The 21,114-nt window shown below is 52.9% G+C and overlaps 1 protein-coding gene across 3 annotated transcripts in view; it reads right to left on the bottom strand.

Moving 5' to 3' along the window:
• The window catches only part of SELENON (selenoprotein N), a 46,652-nt gene extending 31,388 nt beyond the window's left edge, over positions 1-15,264 (bottom strand). For all 3 annotated transcript variants that reach the window (XM_068134284.2, XM_068134285.2, XM_068134286.2), the window contains exons 1-4: positions 15,019-15,264; positions 14,296-14,413; positions 11,163-11,290; positions 1,692-1,904 (exon numbers count right to left, since the gene is read on the bottom strand). In XM_068134284.2, coding sequence (XP_067990385.2) covers positions 1,692-1,904; positions 11,163-11,290; positions 14,296-14,413; positions 15,019-15,198 — 639 coding nt within the window. In that variant the 5' untranslated portion in view covers positions 15,199-15,264. The remainder of the gene's footprint in view (positions 1-1,691; positions 1,905-11,162; positions 11,291-14,295; positions 14,414-15,018) is intronic.
• Positions 15,265-21,114: the final 5,850 nt, after the last annotated feature.

The raw sequence follows: 21,114 nt of genomic DNA, 5'->3' as shown, positions 1-21,114 counted from the left end.
GTGTTTACATTCAATTCTGATTCATGAAGGTGAAGACCATCCTGTTGTGAATTAGGCCGAACCTCATTAGATTAAATTACTTTGAGAAATAATATAATTATGAAGGAAATGGCTGCAATTATTGCTTATTGATCATTATCATTATCAGGCACAAAAAAATTTTTTTTAAACCACATTTAGAGGCCATTTTCCCCCGCAAAGCAGGGGTTGGCCTTTTTTGGGCACCGTGGTTGTTGTTCTTTTTCGGGCACCGTGGTTGTGTGTTCTTTTTGTTGGTCCCCTTTTTGAAGCAATGTTTTATGGCCAGATGCCCTTCCTGCCGCCAACCCTGTTTGTCGCCGATGACGACAAACAGGGAATTACCAGTGAACTGGTACTCAATTAGCCAACCTCGGAAGGTATGACAGGCTGAGTCAACCCCCCTGGCGTTAATTCAGCAATCAACCGGGATTCGAACCCAGGATCCTTGGTTATCCTAAGCTGGCTATGACAGGCTGAGTCAACCCCCCTGGCGTTAATTCAGCAATCAACCGGGATTCGAACCCAGGATCCTTGGTTATCCTAAGCTGGCTATGACAGGCTGAGTCAACCCCCCTGGCGTTAATTCAGCAATCAACCGGGATTCGAACCCAGGATCCTTGGTTATCCTAAGCTGGCACCCTAGCCGCTAGCCCAACACCAGGATTATTATCAGGCACAATGAGAGAGAAAAATCACATCTACATTATAAAAGGAGCCGTGTCTGTTTGTCTGTTTCTTTGTTTATCGTGGTATAACTTGAGAAAAAAAATTAACAGATTTGAATGAAACCAACGACAGTGGATTCAGGAAACTCCCAGGAAGGTGTGACACAAAAAAAAGGAGGAAGCACGGAGCATAGGATATCCCAGGAATCCTTTTTTCTTCTTTCTCCACAGGTTAGCCATCACAACTATGCCAAGCAAATGGAAAGCCATGTTTTTAAAGCAATTGGGCAAAGGCAGAGACGAGGTGGCCTCAGAGCTTGTTTCCTGGCATGGCTCATGCCTAATACGTACCCCAGACAGTTTGATCAAAAGAAAGAAGAGAGTGGGAGGGCAAGAAATTATTTTTTTGATCTTCCTCTTCGTGTGTTATTCAGCATCTAACAAGGCTGCGATGAATATCCCATTAATAATCTCCTCCTCCTCACTCCCTGAGAGTGTGGATATATATATATATATAAACACTTGCATCCGGGGTATGCCGAGCAGGCACGTAAGACATCGGCCATTATAAAGCTCGCAGTGTTAGTGTGAGAAATCTCTGAGGATATCCCAGAGACTCAATAGCTCAGTGGGCTGTCACCGCGCAAGTGATGAGGCTCGTGGGTTCAAGTCCCGGGTTGAGCCAGAATTTTTTCACACAAGCCCCATGCAGGAATTTACTTCCTGTTTATTAAATATATATATATATATATGCTCCCCAAGTGTACATCTACACACCACCTAGATAAAAAATTTAGCATCAACAACTGTTGCTTTTTAGCAATTACACAAAGATTGGTATTCCTGCCAGCGAAGCGACGGGTTTCATATTCCAGTTTTCATAAAACAAACACCTGGCTCCTCAAGTGCTCTACAGGGTGTGCTCTGGGCCCAGCTTTTCTTGAAACAAGTGATAAAGAAAGACAAAGTACCTGCCTTAGCATACAGGAGCAACTGTACACGCACCTCTTTCCCTTTGGGTGCTGGTGGGTAGTGCCTGTCATTGGACAGGTAGCCCGTGAAAAGGTCGATCTCGTTGGGGATGATCCACCAGACTTCTCCCAAACCGCTAGTCGAGTGTGGAGGCAAAAACACTTTGAAGCGCTCGGTCCCAAAACTCTGCCTTGGCACCGTGACGTGTTGCCAAGCCCGGAGGCCTGTGAGGCATTGGCGGCTGACCTGAAAGCAAACGGTACGGGCTGGGCGTTGCCATCAACGGGAGCACGTTCATTATGGTGAGATCTACACCCTGAACCCAGAACTACCACAAAGTAACGATGTCATTCAAACTTATAACTGCTTATGACACTTTGTGGTCTTTCTTAGACTCAAAATGCATCAAAGGCTCTATAAAGAAAATTCCAAGTGAGTGAGGGAAATGTCAGACATTGACTTAACTGACGAGAAAGAACGAAAAGTGGGGAAATAACATGAATTCTGTTCCTTTGATTAGCATAGTTGATATGACTGTGGGATGGGATTTAGGGACATGTCAACAATTGGTATATGTTATGAAATGGGCCAGGTTTGTCCTCATTGGAGAAGAGAGTGATAATGGGGAGGGAGAGGACCTCGGTTTGGCAACTTGAAGGAAAGAAACCAGGGACTGCGATCCGAGAGGGAAACCGGGACTGCGATCCGAGAGGGAAACCGGGACTGCGATCCGAGAGGGAAACCGGGACTGCGATCCGAGAGGGAAACCGGGCACTGCGATCCGAGAGGGAAACCGGGCACTGCGATCCGAGAGGGAAACCGGGCACTGCGATCCGAGAGGGAAACCGGGCACTGCGATCCGAGAGGGAAACCGGGCACTGCGATCCGAGAGGGAAACCGGGCACTGCGATCCGAGAGGGAAACCGGGCACTGCGATCCGAGAGGGAAACCAGGGACTGCGATCCGAGAGGGAAACCAGGGACTGCGATCCGAGAGGGAAACCAGGGACTGCGATCCGAGAGGGAAACCAGGGACTGCGATCCGAGAGGGAAACCAGGGACTGCGATCCGAGAGGGAAACCAGGGACTGCGATCCGAGAGGGAAACCAGGGACTGCGATCCGAGAGGGAAACCAGGGACTGCGATCCGAGAGGGAAACCAGGGACTGCGATCCGAGAGGGAAACCAGGGACTGCGATCCGAGAGGGAAACCAGGGACTGCGATCCGAGAGGTAAACCAAGGACTGCGATCCGAGAGGGAAACCAGGGACTGCGATCCGAGAGGGAAACCAGGGACTGCGATCCGAGAGGGAAACCAGGGACTGCGATCCGAGAGGGAAACCAGGGACTGCGATCCGAGAGGGAAACCAGGGACTGCGATCCGAGAGGGAAACCAGGGACTGCGATCCGGGAGGGAAACCAGGGACTGCGATCCGAGAGGGAAACCAGGGACTGCGATCCGAGAGGGAAACAAGGGACTGCGATCCGAGAGGGAAACAAGGGACTGCGATCCGAGAGGGAAACCAGGGACTGAGATCCGAGAGGGAAACCAGGGACTGAGATCCGAGAGGGAAACCAGGGCCTGCGATCCGAGAGGGAAACCAGGGACTGCGATCCGAGAGGGAAACCAGGGACTGCGATCCGAGAGGGAAACCAGGGACTGCGATCCGAGAGGGAAACCAGGGACTGCGATCCGAGAGGGAAACCAGGGACTGCGATCCGAGATGGAAACCAGGGACTGCGATCCGAGAGGGAAACCAGGGACTGCGATCCGAGAGGGAAACCAGGGACTGCGATCCGAGAGGGAAACCAGGGACTGCGATCCGAGAGGGAAACCAGGGACTGCGATCCGAGAGGGAAACCAGGGACTGCGATCCGAGAGGGAAACCAGGGACTGCGATCCGAGAGGGAAACCAGGGACTGCGATCCGAGAGGGAAACCAGGGACTGCGATCCGAGAGGGAAACCAGGGACTGCGATCCGAGAGGGAAACCAGGGACTGCGATCCGAGAGGGAAACCAGGGACTGCGATCCGAGAGGGAAACCAGGGACTGCGATCCGAGAGGGAAACCAGGGACTGCGATCCGAGAGGGAAACCAGGGACTGCGATCCGAGAGGGAAACCAGGGACTGCGATCCGAGCGGGAAACCAGGGACTGCGATCCGAGAGGGAAACCAGGGACTGCGATCCGAGAGGGAAACCAGGGACTGCGATCCGAGAGGGAAACCAGGGACTGCGATCCGAGTGGGAAACCAGGGACTGCGATCCGAGAGGGAAACCAGGGACTGCGATCCGAGAGGGAAACCAGGGACTGCGATCCGAGAGGGAAACCAGGGACTGCGATCCGAGAGGGAAACCAGGGACTGCGATCCGAGAGGGAAACCAGGGACTGCGATCCGAGAGGGAAACCAGGGACTGCGATCCGAGAGGGAAACCAGGGACTGCGATCCGAGAGGGAAACCAGGGACTGCGATCCGAGAGGGAAACCAGGGACTGCGATCCGAGAGGGAAACCAGGGACTGCGATCCGAGAGGGAAACCAGGGACTGCGATCCGAGAGGGAAACCAGGGACTGCGATCCGAGAGGGAAACCAGGGACTGCGATCCGAGAGGGAAACCAGGGACTGCGATCCGAGAGGGAAACCAGGGACTGCGATCCGAGAGGGAAACCAGGGACTGCGATCCGAGAGGGAAACCAGGGACTGCGATCCGAGAGGGAAACCAGGGACTGCGATCCGAGAGGGAAACCAGGGACTGCGATCCGAGAGGGAAACCAGGGACTGCGATCCGAGAGGGAAACCAGGGACTGCGATCCGAGAGGGAAACCAGGGACTGCGATCCGAGAGGGAAACCAGGGACTGCGATCCGAGAGGGAAACCAGGGACTGCGATCCGAGAGGGAAACCAGGGACTGCGATCCGAGAGGTAAACCAGGCACTGCGATCCGAGAGGTAAACCAGGCACTGCGATCCGAGAGGGAAACCAGGCACTGCGATCCGAGAGGGAAACCAGGCACTGCGATCCGAGAGGGAAACCAGGCACTGCGATCCGAGAGGGAAACCAGGCACTGCGATCCGAGAGGGAAACCAGGGACTGCGATCCGAGAGGGAAACCAGGGACTGCGATCCGAGAGGGAAACCAGGGACTGCGATCCGAGGGGGAAACCAGGGACTGCGATCCGAGGGGGAAACCAGGGACTGCGATCCGAGGGGGAAACCAGGGACTGCGATCCGAGGGGGAAACCAGGGACTGCGATCCGAGGGGGAAACGAGGGACTGCGATCCGAGGGGGAAACCAGGGACTGCGATCCTAGAGGGAAACCAGGGACTGCGATCCGAGAGGGAAACCAGGCACTGCGATCCGAGAGGGAAACCAGGCACTGCGATCCGAGAGGGAAACCAGGCACTGCGATCCGAGAGGGAAACCAGGCACTGCGATCCGAGAGGGAAACCAGGCACTGCGATCCGAGAGGGAAACCAGGGACTGCGATCCGAGAGGGAAACCAGGGACTGCGATCCGAGAGGGAAACCAGGGACTGCGATCCGAGAGGGAAACCAGGGACTGCGATCCGAGAGGGAAACCAGGGACTGCGATCCGAGAGGGAAACCAGGGACTGCGATCCGAGAGGGAAACCAGGGACTGCGATCCGAGAGGGAAACCAGGGACTGCGATCCGAGAGGGAAACCAGGGACTGCGATCCGAGAGGGAAACCAGGGACTGCGATCCGAGAGGGAAACCAGGGACTGCGATCCGAGAGGGAAACCAGGGACTGCGATCCGAGAGGGAAACCAGGGACTGCGATCCGAGAGGGAAACCAGGGACTGCGATCCGAGAGGGAAACCAGGGACTGCGATCCGAGAGGGAAACCAGGGACTGCGATCCGAGAGGGAAACCAGGGACTGCGATCCGAGAGGGAAACCAGGGACTGCGATCCGAGAGGGAAACCAGGGACTGCGATCCGAGAGGGAAACCAGGGACTGCGATCCGAGAGGGAAACCAGGGACTGCGATCCGAGAGGGAAACCAGGGACTGCGATCCGAGAGGGAAACCAGGGACTGCGATCCGAGAGGGAAACCAGGGACTGCGATCCGAGAGGGAAACCAGGGACTGCGATCCGAGAGGGAAACCAGGGACTGCGATCCGAGAGGGAAACCAGGGACTGCGATCCGAGAGGGAAACCAGGCACTGCGATCCGAGAGGGAAACCAGGCACTGCGATCCGAGAGGGAAACCAGGCACTGCGATCCGAGAGGGAAACCAGGCACTGCGATCCGAGAGGGAAACCAGGCACTGCGATCCGAGAGGGAAACCAGGCACTGCGATCCGAGAGGGAAACCAGGCACTGCGATCCGAGAGGGAAACCAGGGACTGCGATCCGAGAGGGAAACCAGGGACTGCGATCCGAGAGGGAAACCAGGCACTGCGATCCGAGAGGGAAACCAGGGACTGCGATCCGAGAGGGAAACCAGGGACTGCGATCCGAGAGGGAAACCAGGGACTGCGATCCGAGAGGGAAACCAGGAAGCAGGGTTGCATCAAAGCGGGGTTGCATCAAAGCGGGGTTGCATCAAAGCGGGGTTGCATCAAAGTGGGGTTGCATCAAAGCGGGAAGGCGGAAGAAACCGGTCATCACTGCCAAAAGCTATAAAGCAGTTCTAGTTAAAGTTATAATTACCTCCGCCACTGAAGGTGGACGGAGGTTATGTTTTCTCCCCTGTTTGTCTGTGAGCAGGATTTCTCAAAAGGTTATCGACGGAGTCGGACAAAACTTGGTGGACAGGTTGGGTGTGTGACGAGGATAAATTGATTTGATTTTGGTGAAAATACAAATCCAGATCCAGATAAGAGAATTTTACAGTTTTCTTCACCATTGAGAGATCGGGCCAAAAACGATATCTCCCCCCCCAAAAAAAAACATTGTGGATGTATTATGACAAAACGATATGGATGATTTGGTTTGGCGACAAGAACAAGCGATAACATTTTGGTTCAGATCCAGATCTGAATGACAAGAACAAGCGATCCAGATCCGGCCTATCAGAGGGATCTACCGAGTTCCGATCTAGCTTACATAAAAAAATAATAATAACCACCTTTAGAGGCCATTTTTCCCCGCAAAGCGGGGGTTGGCCTTTTTCGGGAACCGTGGTTGTTGTTGTTTTTCGGTCCCCTATTTGAAGCAATGTTTTACGGCCAGATGCCCTTCCTGACGCCAACCCTTTTTGCCGCCTTTGACGACAAACAGGGAATTACCAGTGAACTGGTACTCAATTAGCCGACCTCGGAAGGTATGACAGGCTGAGTCAACCCCCCTGGCGTTAATTCAGCGATCGACCGGGATTCGAACCCAGGATCCTTGGATCCTAAACCGGCACCCTAGCCGCTAGCCCAACACCAGGGATGCATTTAAAACATCTGGGAAGATGGACAAAATGGTGGACATGTCTTTACTCCTGAAATTGCTGCATCAGATGCTCTTAATGTACCCGCCATGTTTTTCGTTTTGAAAAAATTGAAAAAAACCTTCACTGACATCTCACATGACACTGTCCAAATCAAAGATACATCGGTGCCTTCAACAAAGAAAGCTGCCCGCATGAAGGATCCATCAGGATGACCAGTCTTCTGCGCAGGAGATGACAGAAAATAGTCAGAATACCCAACAGTCGTAGCCCTAAATATTGGCACCCTTGCACTTTTTTCAAATAACTCACAATTTTCTCGAAAAAGAAGTTGAAATTGACAAAAGTATTTGGTCTTCACAATTCTATATTTTACTTTAAATATTACAGAACATTTGTTTTTCATTCAGAACTGAATATATCCTATTAAATCAAAAAAGAAAAAGAAATGGCATTGATAAAATTATTGACACCCGAGACTTAATATTTGGTAGCACAGCCTTTAGACAAAATAACTGCAGTCAAGTGCTTCCTATAGCCATTAATGAGCTTCCTACACCTCTCTACTGGCAGTTTGGCCCACTCTTCTTACAAGTGCAAACTGCTCCAGTTCTCCCATATTTGAAGGGTGCCTTCTCCCAACTGCTGTTTTCAGATCTCCCCACAGGTGTTCAATGGGATTTAGATCTGGACTCATTTCTGGCCACTTCAGAACAGTCCAGCATTTTGTCGTGAACCATTCCTCGGTGCTTTTTGAAGTGTGCTTGGGGTCATTGTCCTGCTGTAGACCCATGACCTTTGACGGAGACCCAGCTTTCTGACACTAGGTTGAACATTGCGCTCCAAAATGCCTTGATAATCTCCTCATTTAATGATGCCATGCACACATTCAAGGCACCCAAGTAACAGAGGCAGCACAGCAACCCCAAAACATCACTGAACCTCCTTCATATTTGACTGTAGTGAAGGTGTTCTTTTCTTTGAAGGTTTCATTTTGTTTTATGTAAACATAGAGATGATGTGCTTTACCAAAAAGCTCTAATTTGGTCTCATCTGTCCACAGGACATTCTCCCAGAAGGATTTTGGCTCATTCAGGTGCAGTTTGCAGGTGCCCGCAAACTTAGTCGGGCTTTCTTACGTCTCTCTTACGTCTCTCTCTCTCTTACGTCTCTCTTACGTCTCTCTTACGTCTCTCTCTCTCTCTCTCTCTCTCTCTCTCTCTCTCTCTCTCTCTCTCTCTCCGTCTCTCTCTCTTACGTCTCTCTCTCTCTCTTACGTCTCTCTCTCTTATGTCTGTCTGTCTCTCTCTCTCTCTCTCTCTCTTACGTCTCTCTCTCTTACGTCTCTCTCTCTTATGTCTCTCTCTCTTACGTCTCTCTCTCTTACGTCTCTCTCTCTTACGTCTCTCTCTCTCTCTTACGTCTCTCTCTCTCTTACGTCTCTCTCTCTCTTACGTCTCTCTCTCTCTTACGTCTCTCTCTCTCTTACGTCTCTCTCTCTCTCTCTTACGTCTCTCTCTCTCTCTTACGTCTCTCTCTCTCTCTCTCTTACGTCTCTCTCTCTCTCTCTTACGTCTCTCTCTCTCTCTCTCTTACGTCTCTCTCTCTCTCTCTCTCTCTCTCTCTCTCTCTCAGCAGTGGGGTCCTCATAGGTCTCCTACCATAGAATATTCCTACAGGTCGCACGAGATCTGCCTGCAACCCTTTTATGGTTAAACTGCCAAAATCACGACTCTCTGCTCACCTTCACTCCTTCATTCCTCTTTTCTCCCGCCTCTGGAACAAACTCCCTCACTGTCTTCAATCCCACTCCACCCTCCAGGTCTTTAAAACAGCTGTTCACCACCATCTCTTATCTTCCCCCATCCAAAACCTTGATCTTTTCTACCCCCGCTAATTTCACCCCAAATCCACTTTTTTGAAATACCAACTTCTGTCCTGGAAGTCCTTGGTGTCCTTGTGTTTTATACTTCTCCCACCCCCCCCCCCTTCCCACGCCTCCTCCCCCCAAGCCCTCTCCCTCCCACACATCTCCCTGCTCTCAAATGTTATGTTTGTGTGCTTCCCCTTCTCTCCCCATCTTGTCTTCCGCTCCCTCTTTTTATATATTTTGTTTGACTGGTTGATTTGTTTGTGAAATAAATGTTAGCTCTTTCACGAGCCTCGATTCAGTATACAAAAAAAAATAAAAAATAAAAAATAGAACCCCCTTGAATTGAGCTGGTGACGGACGGTGCGAGTTGAAACTGTCGTACCTTGTGTCTGAAGGTCAGCTTGAATCTGTTCGGCAGTTGATCGAGGTGCTTTCTCCACCATTCGAACAATCCTTCGCTGCAATCTTCAATTAAGTTTTCTCTTGTGGCCACGTCCAGAGAGGTTGGCTACAGTGCCATGGGCCTTAAACTTCCTGATAAAATTGCATACGATGGACACAGGAACATCAAGGTCTCTGCAGATGGACTTGTAGACTTTAGATTGTCCATGCTTGGCTACAATCTTGTGTCTGACCTCCTCAGACAATTCTCTGGTTTGCTTCCGTTTCTCCATGCCCATTGTGGAACACACAGTGACACAAAACAGCAGAATGACTCCTTTTCTCTATTCAAACTGGTTGAATGAGTGATTTTTATATTGCAGGCACCTGCAACTCATCACAAGTGAGTTTAATTCCAAAGTAATGGAGAATCACCTGCTTGAAATCTAATTATTTCCAACAACTTTTAAAGGTGCCAATAATATTGTCCGGGCCATTTTAGGATTTCTGTGTGGAATAAGATAAAATTTCGTAATTTTTTCAGCTTTTTTGTTTTGTTCCACTGAAAACCAAAGAAATACATATGTGGATGCCAAAATATATTTTTATTTCAACAATTTTCTGGAAGAAACGGTACATTATTTGAAAAAAGTGCAAGGGTGCCAATATTTTTGGCCACAACTGTATATTACATGGCAGGGTTCAGAGTCATGGTCTTTTGTGTATGACTCACTGACAATCACATTTCAACTATCACTATCACTTCATCAATGCTTCTAATCGAGCATCACCAGGTTAACAAAAACAGATATTCAAACACAGAATAAGTTATTTTAAACTCAACAAGCGTTACGCCTAGGTCCCCTGTCGGTGAAGTGAGTTGACAAAGTGGAAGACGCAAGGCGGCCATCTTGGATTTTGACGTGTCGACACAATTTTCAATAGCGTTCTTCCTTATGTGTAGACACACCCACACACCAGATTAGAAGTTAGTAGTTCGTTTATTTTTCAAGGTATTGTGCTCACAAGGTTCAGACATATATATGGTGGCGGCCATCTTGGATTTTGACGTGGCGACCCAATTTTCAATAGCGTTCTTCCTTATGCCTAGATACACCCACACACCAGATTAGAAGTTGGTACTTCGCTTATTTTTCAAGATATTCCGCTCACAAGGTTCAGACATACATGGCGGCGGCCATCTTGGATTTTGACGTGGCGACCCAATTTTCAATAGCGTTCTTCCTTGTGCCTAGATACACCCACACACCAGATTAGAAGTTAATAGTTCATCTATTTTTCAAGATATTCCGCTCACAAGGTTCAGACATACATGGCGGCGGCCATCTTGGATTTTGACGTGGCGACCTAATTTTCAATAGCGTTCTTCCATATGCCTAGTTGCACCCACACACCAAATTAGAATTCGGTCCTTCGCTTACGCACGGACGCACGTCCGCACGCACACACAGATGGACATTTCGCTCACAAGGTTCAGACATATATATGGTGGCGGCCATCTTGGATTTTGACGTGGCGACCCAATTTTCAATAGCGTTCTTCCTTATGCCTAGATACACCCACACATCAGATTAGAAGTTAGTAGTTCATCTATTTTTCAAGATATTCCGCTCACAAGGTTCAGACATACATGGCGGCGGCCATCTTGGATTTTGACGTGGCGACCTAATTTTCAATAGCGTTCTTCCTTATGCGTAGTTGCACCCACACACCAAATTAGAATTCGGTCCTTCGCTTACGCACGCACGTTCGCACGCACGCACGCACGGAGGGGAAACCCATAGTCCCCCCTTCCCTCCGCGGTGCGATGGGGGACAATAACAAACAACTCACTCCAAGGAATCCATCTTTACTCTTGCTCATGCTATCGAGTCGTAAGGGCTGAAACCTGGCGAGCAGCGTGACGTTTTCACCAGACAGACCGCCTTCATTGATCTCTTCGTATCCCGATGGAGGGGAGCCTGCAAGGACAGGGAGACAAGGGATGAGTTGGTGTTTGTATGTGATTGGCTTGTGCAAAACGTATGTAGCCAAGTGTGCAAAAAGAACATTTGTTTCACGTAATCCATTCCATGAAAAACACAATTTGTATCAGTTAAAAAAAAAAAAAAAGATTTATAATAATAATAATAACAATTATAAAAGGGAAGAGTTTTTTGGTATACTACATATATATAAAAAAAAAAAATTGGGAGTGGGAATTAGGGTTGTTATTTTGGGTTAGGGACCCAAAAGTTTGAGTGACAGAACGTCTTCAAGAGGATTGTTGAGAAAGTAGATGGGAGGGTTGTCCAGACGGTCTTTTCGGAGAGACAAAGTGAGAGTGTGAGATTTGTCAGGATTGAAAGACATGTTCCACTTGTTTGACCAGTTTGTAATTTTATCCAGGTCTGCAGACTGTCGATCTGAGGGATGAGATTATGGAGCGGCAGAGCGTGGAGTCTGTGATGGATGCTGTGAAGAGAAACAGTTTGAGATGGTTTGGTCATGTGTTGAGGAAGGATGAAAGTGACTGGTTGAGAAGAGTGATGGAAATGAATGTAGAAGGAAGTAGAGGACGGGGAAGACCGAGGAAGAGTTGGCTAAAGATGCGGGCAAAGGGCAAAGGGGTTAACAAGGGGAGATGCAGAATATAGGGAAAAATGGAGAAGATTGTCATGGGGTCCGCAAGGCTAACCCCCAATCTAGCAGGGAAAATAGCCTTAAAATAGCCTGTTGTTGTTTGTTGTAGAGAGTGGAGTCATCAGCAAAGAGATAGAGAGGATTTCCCAGAGTAAGAGGAGAGTTTCGTGAGCAGGGCGGGGTGCCAGACCATATCGAAGACATGAGATAATTATGTCAAGGGCGATGGCTGATTTCCTGTTTGGCATTGAGGACCTCCATCCATTGTTGAGACAGTAGATGCAGCATGTCCAGAGTAGAGTGACCTGGTCTGAATCCAAATTGATGATCAGAGATCAAGCCATTGGAGAAGAGTAAGAATTTAATGCCTAAGTCACACATAGGTGGATTTGTCGGCGACTACTGGCGACTGGAAAAATCGCCACCACCCGCCGACAATCGTAATGAAACCGTAATGGACGGTCGCCTGTAGTCGTGGTTATCCTCCCCAGGTCGGCTGCAGTCGGCAAGAGCCGCAAAGGGGCCAAATATTTTTTTAAATGTTTAAAAACGGCGCGCTCAGTCGCACTCGAAAAAAATCCGCCATGCTGTCGTGATGGAACCGCCATGCTGTCGTCGGTACCCGTAATAAGAGCGTAAAGCGGCCGCAACCCAGTCGCTCATAGTCTTCCGCAATCGCCCCACCAGCTAGCACGGCAGAGATGCGAATGCCATACGGCCTTCCTGCGGCATCTTCCCGACTACGGGCCGACACTGTTGCGGCTGCATATCGACTACAGAAGAACTGCCACGTCTCCCCTGCGGCTATGGGAGACTGACGACGACAGCAGTAGGACTAGTGGCGGCCGAGTTACGGCCACTGGCGACAGAGATACGACTGCCTGGCGACTGCATTACGACATACCACGATTCCATGGCAAGACAGGATGGTGTGAGGGTCTCCGTGGAGTGAGGTCCTGTGGTGCCGACAAGGATATGGCTTTATTGTTTGGACTTGGGACTTTTGGGAACTTTATTTTTGGGACTTTGGTCCTTTGGAAACTTTATTTATGGGACTTGGGACCAGTGGAAATAATTTGTTGGACTTTATTTCCATTCTCTCTCCCTGCAGAAAAGTTTGATGATTACATTACAATGATACATCTTTATTAACTTTCTTATTGTACATCAAACATCTTTATGCTTCATGTCATACATCATTGAAATGAATAAAGTGAAATGTAAAATAGAGAAATAAAGATAAAAAAAGTTGTGTGAATCGTCTCCAATCGCCGGCGGTCTTATTGCAGTCTTGCGGACGTCGGAGTAAACCGCCACCCGGCCCCAATGCAGTCGCCGCGATCCGCCATCGGTCATAATCTAGCCGCCAGACTGTCGCCACGCTGCCGCCGTGCATCCGCAATGCAGTCGTCGTCGATCTTCAACAGTCGCCATCCCACTCGGGGCGTCGTCGCAATGCAGTCTCAATGTGGCCGCCTGCAGTCGCCATACTGCCGCCTGACCATATTTGACCGCCCGAAATCGCCAGTAGTCGCCGAAAAATCTTGATCGCCGGCAGTCGCCAAAATATCCGCCTATGTGTGACTTAGGCATAATATCAGAAGCGATGATGGATTCCATGACCTTGCTGATTATTGGGAGGAGGCTGATTGGTCTGTAGTTGCAAGGATCTGTTTTTGCACCTTTTTTTTGCAAACCGGTAATGTTGGCTGATTTCCAGGCTGATGGCAGATGACCTTGAACAAAAGAGAGGGTGAAGAGAACAGAGAGAGGGTGAGATAGAGCGGTAGAGCAGGATTTTAGGACTCGTGGGCTGATGCTGTCTGGTCCAGTTGCAGAATCAGAGTCGAGGTTTGACAGAAACTTCTCCACCTTGTCAGGAGAGAAGGACACAGAGTCCAGGAGCAGCTGGGTTCGACTGGGTACGTTGGGTACAGAGAGGGATGGGTTTGGGATACAAGATTTAGAGGCAAACACATAGTTGAGGCATTCAGCCTTTTCACGTGCAGTGTCAGCAGTTCCCTTATAAGGAACTTCAATGCAGGAGCCCATTAGGAGAAAGCCTGTGCTGTGATTGCCAACCTATGGTTGTTTGTCCATGCTCTACATTGTTAACTGCTGAGCGTCTAGCAAAGAAGCAGCACGTACCATTTTTAAAGTGTTTGCTATGACTCGGACAGTGTTTGAATCATCGACCTCCCAGACTCAGAGCTGACAATGTAACCGTTCCACCACCTCGTCTGGGTATGAGTCAGTCGTTTACCCTACATGCGATTCCCAAACCATTCATTGGTGGGATGTGTTGTATGATAGGATATATACAAGATCGGCAGGATTACCTTACCAATAACCCTATCGACGACTGGTAGGAACTCTTCGGGACTCAAGACCATGTCGTTGTTCTTGTCCAGCGACATGAAGAGGTATAGGCCGTCATTTCCCAAGGCGTACAGGGCTGCTTCCTGCATACAGAAAAGTCTAAATGGGTTAAACACATACTGTGGACAATGTCCGAGCACAATGCAAATCATTTAAAAAAATTTTTTACCACATGAGAAACAAATAATTGGACGGTTTGAAAAATGGTTTCGAGTATGATACAGAATGGCAATAAATAATTAAATCAAAACAAATTAGCAACAGCCTTGTATGTAATATGTAGACGGGCCCCTATTCCAACCTTCTCATCCTCGCCCTCCCCTCATGGTATTCTGGATTTAATATGGTCAGGTCACAAGGCTTTGAAGATACAGATGATGGCCATCTGACCCATCATGCCTGTTCCATATCCCTACCCTAGCAAACTCCACCTTCATACAGATGGTGCTCAGGACTCAGGTGAATAACCCCAGGTAGGGAATTTGTTTAGTGTACCCTACCAGCACACAATGGCCTACTTTGTCTAATACCTCACCATTCCTCCCCAATCTGTAGATCAGCATGTCCCGACAGGAGGGTAGTTTGTGGTTAAAATAACGGCTCACGAAAAATGCCGGATCGGAATCAAAGAGCATGTTCCAAACTCAATAGGAACAAAAAGAAGGTAACGTAGGGGGACGGGACTCACCTGCCGGGAAGCCAGCCATGAGCGGTGGACCACAGACGCAGTGATAGCGAGCATGGCGCACAGCACGGAGCACAACACGAAGCGCGACGAACAGCACCGCATCGCCGCCCTCTCGTCTCCATCGTGACCGGCCCGTGCGAGTTCGTCGGTCTCCGAGTCCCCGCGTGCTGAGGAACACATGGCGGGGCAGACGAGACAACGCGAATCTCGGCGCGACCCTCGCGAATACCGCGTTTTCTCGCTGGGAGTGGCGAACGCTGAGAGAATTGATGACCAATGGGACATGCGTCATCACGATGGGCGTGGCGGGGCACGTGGAATGTCTGCCGGAGCCTCACGTTCCCGCGATGGGCGTGGCCAGTGCGTGCCTGGATCGTCTGGAGGAGGATGCCTCGCCACGCGTCATCACGATGGGCGTGGCTAGAGCGAACGTGGACTGACCGTCAACGAACAGGCATCAGGATTTGGGTTCAGACTTCAGGGTTCACGTTTGTGAGAATCCCAATCATCATTTTAAAGATGAATTTACATCATATTGGTTTTATTATATCCTGATATTTATTTCCTTTTTGTGAGGTATTTTTTGAATGAGTAAGTAATGAATTATTATTACATCCACCACCAAAGGTGGATGGATGTTGTTTTCATCCCTGTTTGTCTGCGAGCAGGATATCTCCTATCACATCCTCCTCCACAAATTTCCAACACCACCACCACACACAATCCACTCACATCCTCCTCCACAAATTTCCACCATCACCACCACAAACACCTCCTCCACAAATTTCCACCATCACCACCACATACAAGCCACTCACACCCTCCCCCACACATTTCCACCATCACCAGTCACCACCACACACAAGCCACTCACATCCTACTCCACAAATTTCCAACACCACCACCACACACAATCCACTCACATCTTCCTCCACAAATTTCCACCATCACCACCACAAACACCTCCTCCACAAATTTCCACCAGTCACCACCACACACAAGCCACTCACATCCTACTCCACAAATTTCCAACACCACCACCACACACAAGCCACTCACATCCTCCTTCACAAATTTCCACCATCACCACAAACAAGCATCATAAATGGAACTCCTATATAGCACTGATTTTGTTTGTGAAGACATGGCCCCGTTTTCTGAATCAATAATAAATACTAATGGCGCTTTTCCATTGCACTGTACGGTAATCCCTGTGTCGTTTTTCCATCGCACAACAGAACCGTGAAAACAGGCGGAGTAAAGGGTACCTCACACCAAAAAATGGTTTTTACGGACGTCCACGGATGTTCTTTCTACGGCAGCGTTGCGATTTTTTGAGCAAAATCCTGAACACCCGGGAGAGGATTTAAACCCCCCTCACACCGGCCTTACGGGGTCGTTACGACGTTTACGGCGGCTTTGCGGCGAAAAAATCGTGCACAACCGGGAGCATTCCTTGTGGCACCTGGGACATCATCAACGCTTCCTGGGGGCATTCGTATGGATCCTTAAGCGTCCGGGATGGATGAATACCATGTCATGAGCAGGCCAACTGAAAAAAGAACAATTGAAAATATTAACATTTTATTCAAAAAATATGCAAAAAAAACATTACAGAAGAAAGTGAAAGATTACACACATGTTTCAGTACTATACTGTACTGTCCCTGAAAGTAATTGTATAAATATAATGAAATGATGATTCACTGCTGCTGCTGCTGCTGCTGCTTCTGCTACTGTTGGTGGTTGGAAAGGAAAGAGGAAGAACAAGAAAAAAAAATATGCACTCACCTTCAGTGTCAAGTTCAGCTGCCTTCTCCTTCCACAGAGCAGCTTTCTTGACCTTTAGTTTGTAGTCTGACAAACCCTTGTTGTACATGAGTGGGTGGGCCTTGACCCAATCGATCAGGTCTTCTTCCTGCTCCTCTCTCAGTACCAGGGCAGCCTTCTTTGACCTCTTGCCTCCCTTTGGCTCCTCTGCTTCGGCCTCCTCTGCTTGGGCCTCCTGGGCTGGGGCATCCTGGGCTGGGGTGTCAGTCCCCTCTGGCTGGGTCGCAGGGGTCTCCTGTGTGTCGGAGTGCTCTGACTCCTCTTTGGGGGGGGGGGGGGGTGCCTGGCCCTTCCTTCCACGCTGGCCCTTGCCTGACCCCTTCACCTTGGCCTTCTGAGATTTCATTGGTGCTAAAGCGCGGCGTTACGCGCGCTGCTTGCGAGCAAGGAGGAAGCGGACAAGCGGAAACTTATAAGCGTCTTTATTTCAGGAGCTCACTGTAACACTAGCCCGCTCTGGGCTGCGCGCCCCGTGTATATCCTCAGGCCACGCCTACCCCTCGGGCGTGGCCCTCGCCCACTTGGTGCGCGGAATGATGTCACCACGCCAGTGGGCTTTTGTGTCCGCCACACGCGCCCCCCCAGAATTCCCGCGCACCTGGAGGGCCAGTTTGCGGGGCAGACAAATGACCCGGCCGAAGCGCCCCCTGGCGATCGGCGGCGTCCGGGGTGCAAGGATGTCGGGTGGGATGCCCCTGGCTGCCCCTGGGATGGGTGCAGGACCGGGGGGCGGCGTGGCGGCGGGGCTGGGCGGTGCCGGGGGTCCGCCCGCAGGGGGGCGGCCCTGACGTGGGGGTCGGGCCACTGGCGGTGGATGGTCCACGTCGAGGTGGGCCGGCTTGAGGTGGTCTACCGAAACGCAGTCGGGAGTACCGCCGATGTCCAGGGTGAAGTGCTTCGACCCGGTCTCCAGCACGCGGAAAGGCCCGTCGTACGGGGGCCGCAGTGGTGTCCGGTGGGCATCGTGGCGGACGAAGACGTACTCCGCCGTGCGAAGCTCCGGGGCGACGTGCGTCGGTGGGTGCCCGTGGCATGCCGTTGGCACCGGGGCGAACCTCTGGGCGGTCTCTTGCAGAGCGGAGCGCTGCTGTGCCGCGGACCATGGTGCCGTGGAGTCGGGGAGGAACTCGCCCGGCACCCGCAGCGGTTGCCCGAAGACCAACTCCGCCGCGGATGCGCGCAGGTCCTCCTTGGGTGCCGTCCGGAGGCCCAGCAGGACCCAGGGGAGCCTGTCGACCCAGCCACCGTCGCGGAGGGTGGCCCGGAGCGCGGCCTTCAATGAGCGGTGAAATCGCTCACACAGGCCGTTAGCCTGGGGGTGGTAGGCCGTGGTTCGGTGCAGCCGGACCCCGAGCCCCTGCGCGACCGCCCCCCAGAGCTCCGAGGTGAACTGGGGGCCGCGGTCGGACGAGATGTCTGAGGGGGCACCGAACCGGGCGACCCAGGTGGCGATGAAAGCCTGCGCGACATTGGCCGCCGTTGTCGACGCCAAGGGCACGGCCTCCGGCCACCGGGTGGTGCGGTCCACCATGGTGAGGACGTGGGTGAAACCCCACGAGGGGGGCAGAGGTCCCACCAGGTCCACGTGGACGTGGTCAAACCGGCGTTCCGGCACCATGAACGGGGCCACCGGGGCCTGGGTGTGCCGGTGCACCTTGGCGCGCTGGCACGCGAGGCACGTCCTGGCCCAGCCGCGGACGGCCTTCTGGGGGCCATGCCAGACTAACTTGTCGGCGATCAGCCTTTGGGAGGCCCTCGCGCCCGGGTGGGACAGGCCGTGGATGGCGTCAAACACCTGGCGCTGCCAGCCCGCGGGCACGATGGGGGCGAGGACGCCCGAGGGAGACGTCGCACAAGAGGGCCGCGCCCGCGCCGACGAACGGCACCTCGGTGGCGCGGAGGCCCGTGACGGCGGTCCGCAAGGCCTGGACGTCGGGGTCAGCGGCCTGGTCCGCTGCCATCCGGGCATAGTCGATGCCGAGGTGGACTGCGTGGGCGACGGCCCGGGAAAGGCAATCCGCCACCGGGTTGTCCTTCCCTGCGACGTGCTGGATGTCCGTCGTGTACTCAGACACGGCCGAGAGGTGACGCTGCTGCCGGGCCGACCACGGCTCGGTGACCTTGCCCATCGCGAAGATCAGCGGCTTGTGGTCGACGAAGGCCGTGAACGCATGGCCTTCGAGCAGATGGCGGAAGTGCCTGACCGCCAAGTGAAGCCCGAGCAACTCGCGGTCGAAGGTACTGTAACGGCGTTCGGGCGGGCAAAGCTGCCGGCTAAAGAACGCCAGCGGTTGCCAAGCTCCACGCACCCATTGCTCGTGCACCGCGCCCACCGCGTAGTCCGAGGCATCGGTGGTGAGGGCGATCGGTGCATCGGGCGCCGGGTGCGTGAGCATGGTGGCGTTAGCCAAGGCGAGCTTCGCGCCCGTGAACGCCGTGTCCATCTGCTCGGTCCAGGTAACGTCACCTTTGCCCGGCTTACCTCGGAGAGCTTCGTGCAGGGGGCGCAGGAGCTGGGCGATACGGGGCAGGAACCGATGGTAAAAGTTCACCATGCCCAGGAACTCCTGCAGCCCTCTGATCGTGCGGGGGCGCGGACACCCCTTCGACGCCTCCACCTTGGCCGGCAGGGGGACGGCTCCGTGCCTGGTGACACGGTGCCCCAGAAAATCGATAATGGCGGCGCCGAACCGGCACTTTGCGGGGTTCACAATCAGGCCATGCTGGCCCAGGCGTTCGAAGAGCGTGCGGAGGTGGCGTAGGTGCTCTTCGCGGGACGCGCTGGCGACGAGGATATCGTCCAGGTAGACATAGACAAAATCCAAGTCGCGCAGGACGCTGTCCATCAGTCGCTGGAACGCCTGAGCCGCAATCTTCAGACCGAAGGGCATGCGCAGGAACTCGAAGAGTCCGAATGGCGTGATGACCGCCGTCTTCGGGACGTCCTCTGGCCTGACGGGGACCTGATGGTAGCCGCGTATGAGGTCCACCTTCGAGAAGAAGGACATGCCTGCCAAACGGGCGGAAAAGTCCTGAATGTGGGGGACGGGGTAGCGGTCGGGAGTCGTGGCGTCATTGAGACGGCGATAGTCCCCGCACGGTCGCCATCCCCCGCCGGGCTTCGGCACGATGTGCAGCGGCGACGCCCAAGCGCTCTCTGAGCGCCGAACGATGCCGAGTCGCTCCAGGGTAGCATATCCGCTTTTGCCACCGCCAGCTTCGTCGGCTTGAGGCGGCGTGCCCGGGCGTAGACCGGTGGCCCGACGGTGGGGATGTGATGGGCCACCCCATGCTTGACGGCCCCCGCCGAGAAGGTGGGCCGCGTGAGGGCTGGGAAGCCGGCGAGGAGGCGGGTGAATGCTTCCGCTGCCGGAAGCGTACAGACCAACGTGGCCGGAACCGAACCGTTCGGCAAGCCGCTTGGCAAGCCGCTCATTGAGCTGCTCGACGAGCTGGGCAACGCACAAGCGAGCGAGCTGAACATCTCGGCCTGGACAAGACGTCTGCGCTTGACGTCGACCAGGAGCCCATTAGCGCACAGGAAGTCTGCGCCAAGCAGTGCCATGGGCACGTCGGCGGTGACGAACGTCCATCGGAAAACCTGCCCTCCGAACCGCAGAGAGAGGCAGCGTTTTCCGTACGTACGGATGGGCATCCCGTTCACGGCAAGCAGCGCGGGGCCCCCACCCGCGGCATGCTTGTCTGACGTGCCGGCAGGAACGACACTCACCTGCGCTCCCGTGTCGCACAGGTAACGGCGCCCGGAGAAGGTGTCCGTTATGAACAGCAGGCTGCTCGAACGGCCGGTGCTCATCGCCACTATTGAGCGCCGGCCCGGGCGTTTCCCGACCTGTTGAAGGAGCATGGCGGATGACACTGCCGAGCTTTGTGGCCGAACTTGGCGTGGAACCAGCACCAGGTGGTGGAGCTGGAGGAGCGCGGCTGGCTCCGCCAGGCCGGTGGAGTTGGCGGGTTTCCCCGCGGTGGCGGTTTTCGCCGCGGCGGTGGGCGGGGCGTGGCGGCGGTCACGAGGTGCGTATCAGCATGCTGCGTATGCTGTATAAGCTGATGCTGTGGATCAGCAGCATCAGCAGCATCAGCAGCATCAGCCACGAGGGCCGTGACGGCCACGCCGACTCTCGCCCGCGTGTCCGAAGCGGCGAAGTACTTGTCCGCCTCGGCTGCCAATGCTCGGGGTTCCGTTAGCCCGGTCCCGGCCAACGCGAGGCGAACCTGCGCTGGAAGTTGGCGACGGAAAAGCGCCCGG

Source organism: Myxine glutinosa, chromosome 13, assembly GCF_964187855.1.
Source record: "Myxine glutinosa chromosome 13, kmMyxGlut1.1, whole genome shotgun sequence".
NCBI classification, from domain to species: Eukaryota; Metazoa; Chordata; class Myxini; order Myxiniformes; family Myxinidae; genus Myxine; species Myxine glutinosa.
The sequence above is the reverse complement of the archived record's forward strand: the minus strand, read 5'-3'. Positions and strand labels throughout refer to the sequence as shown.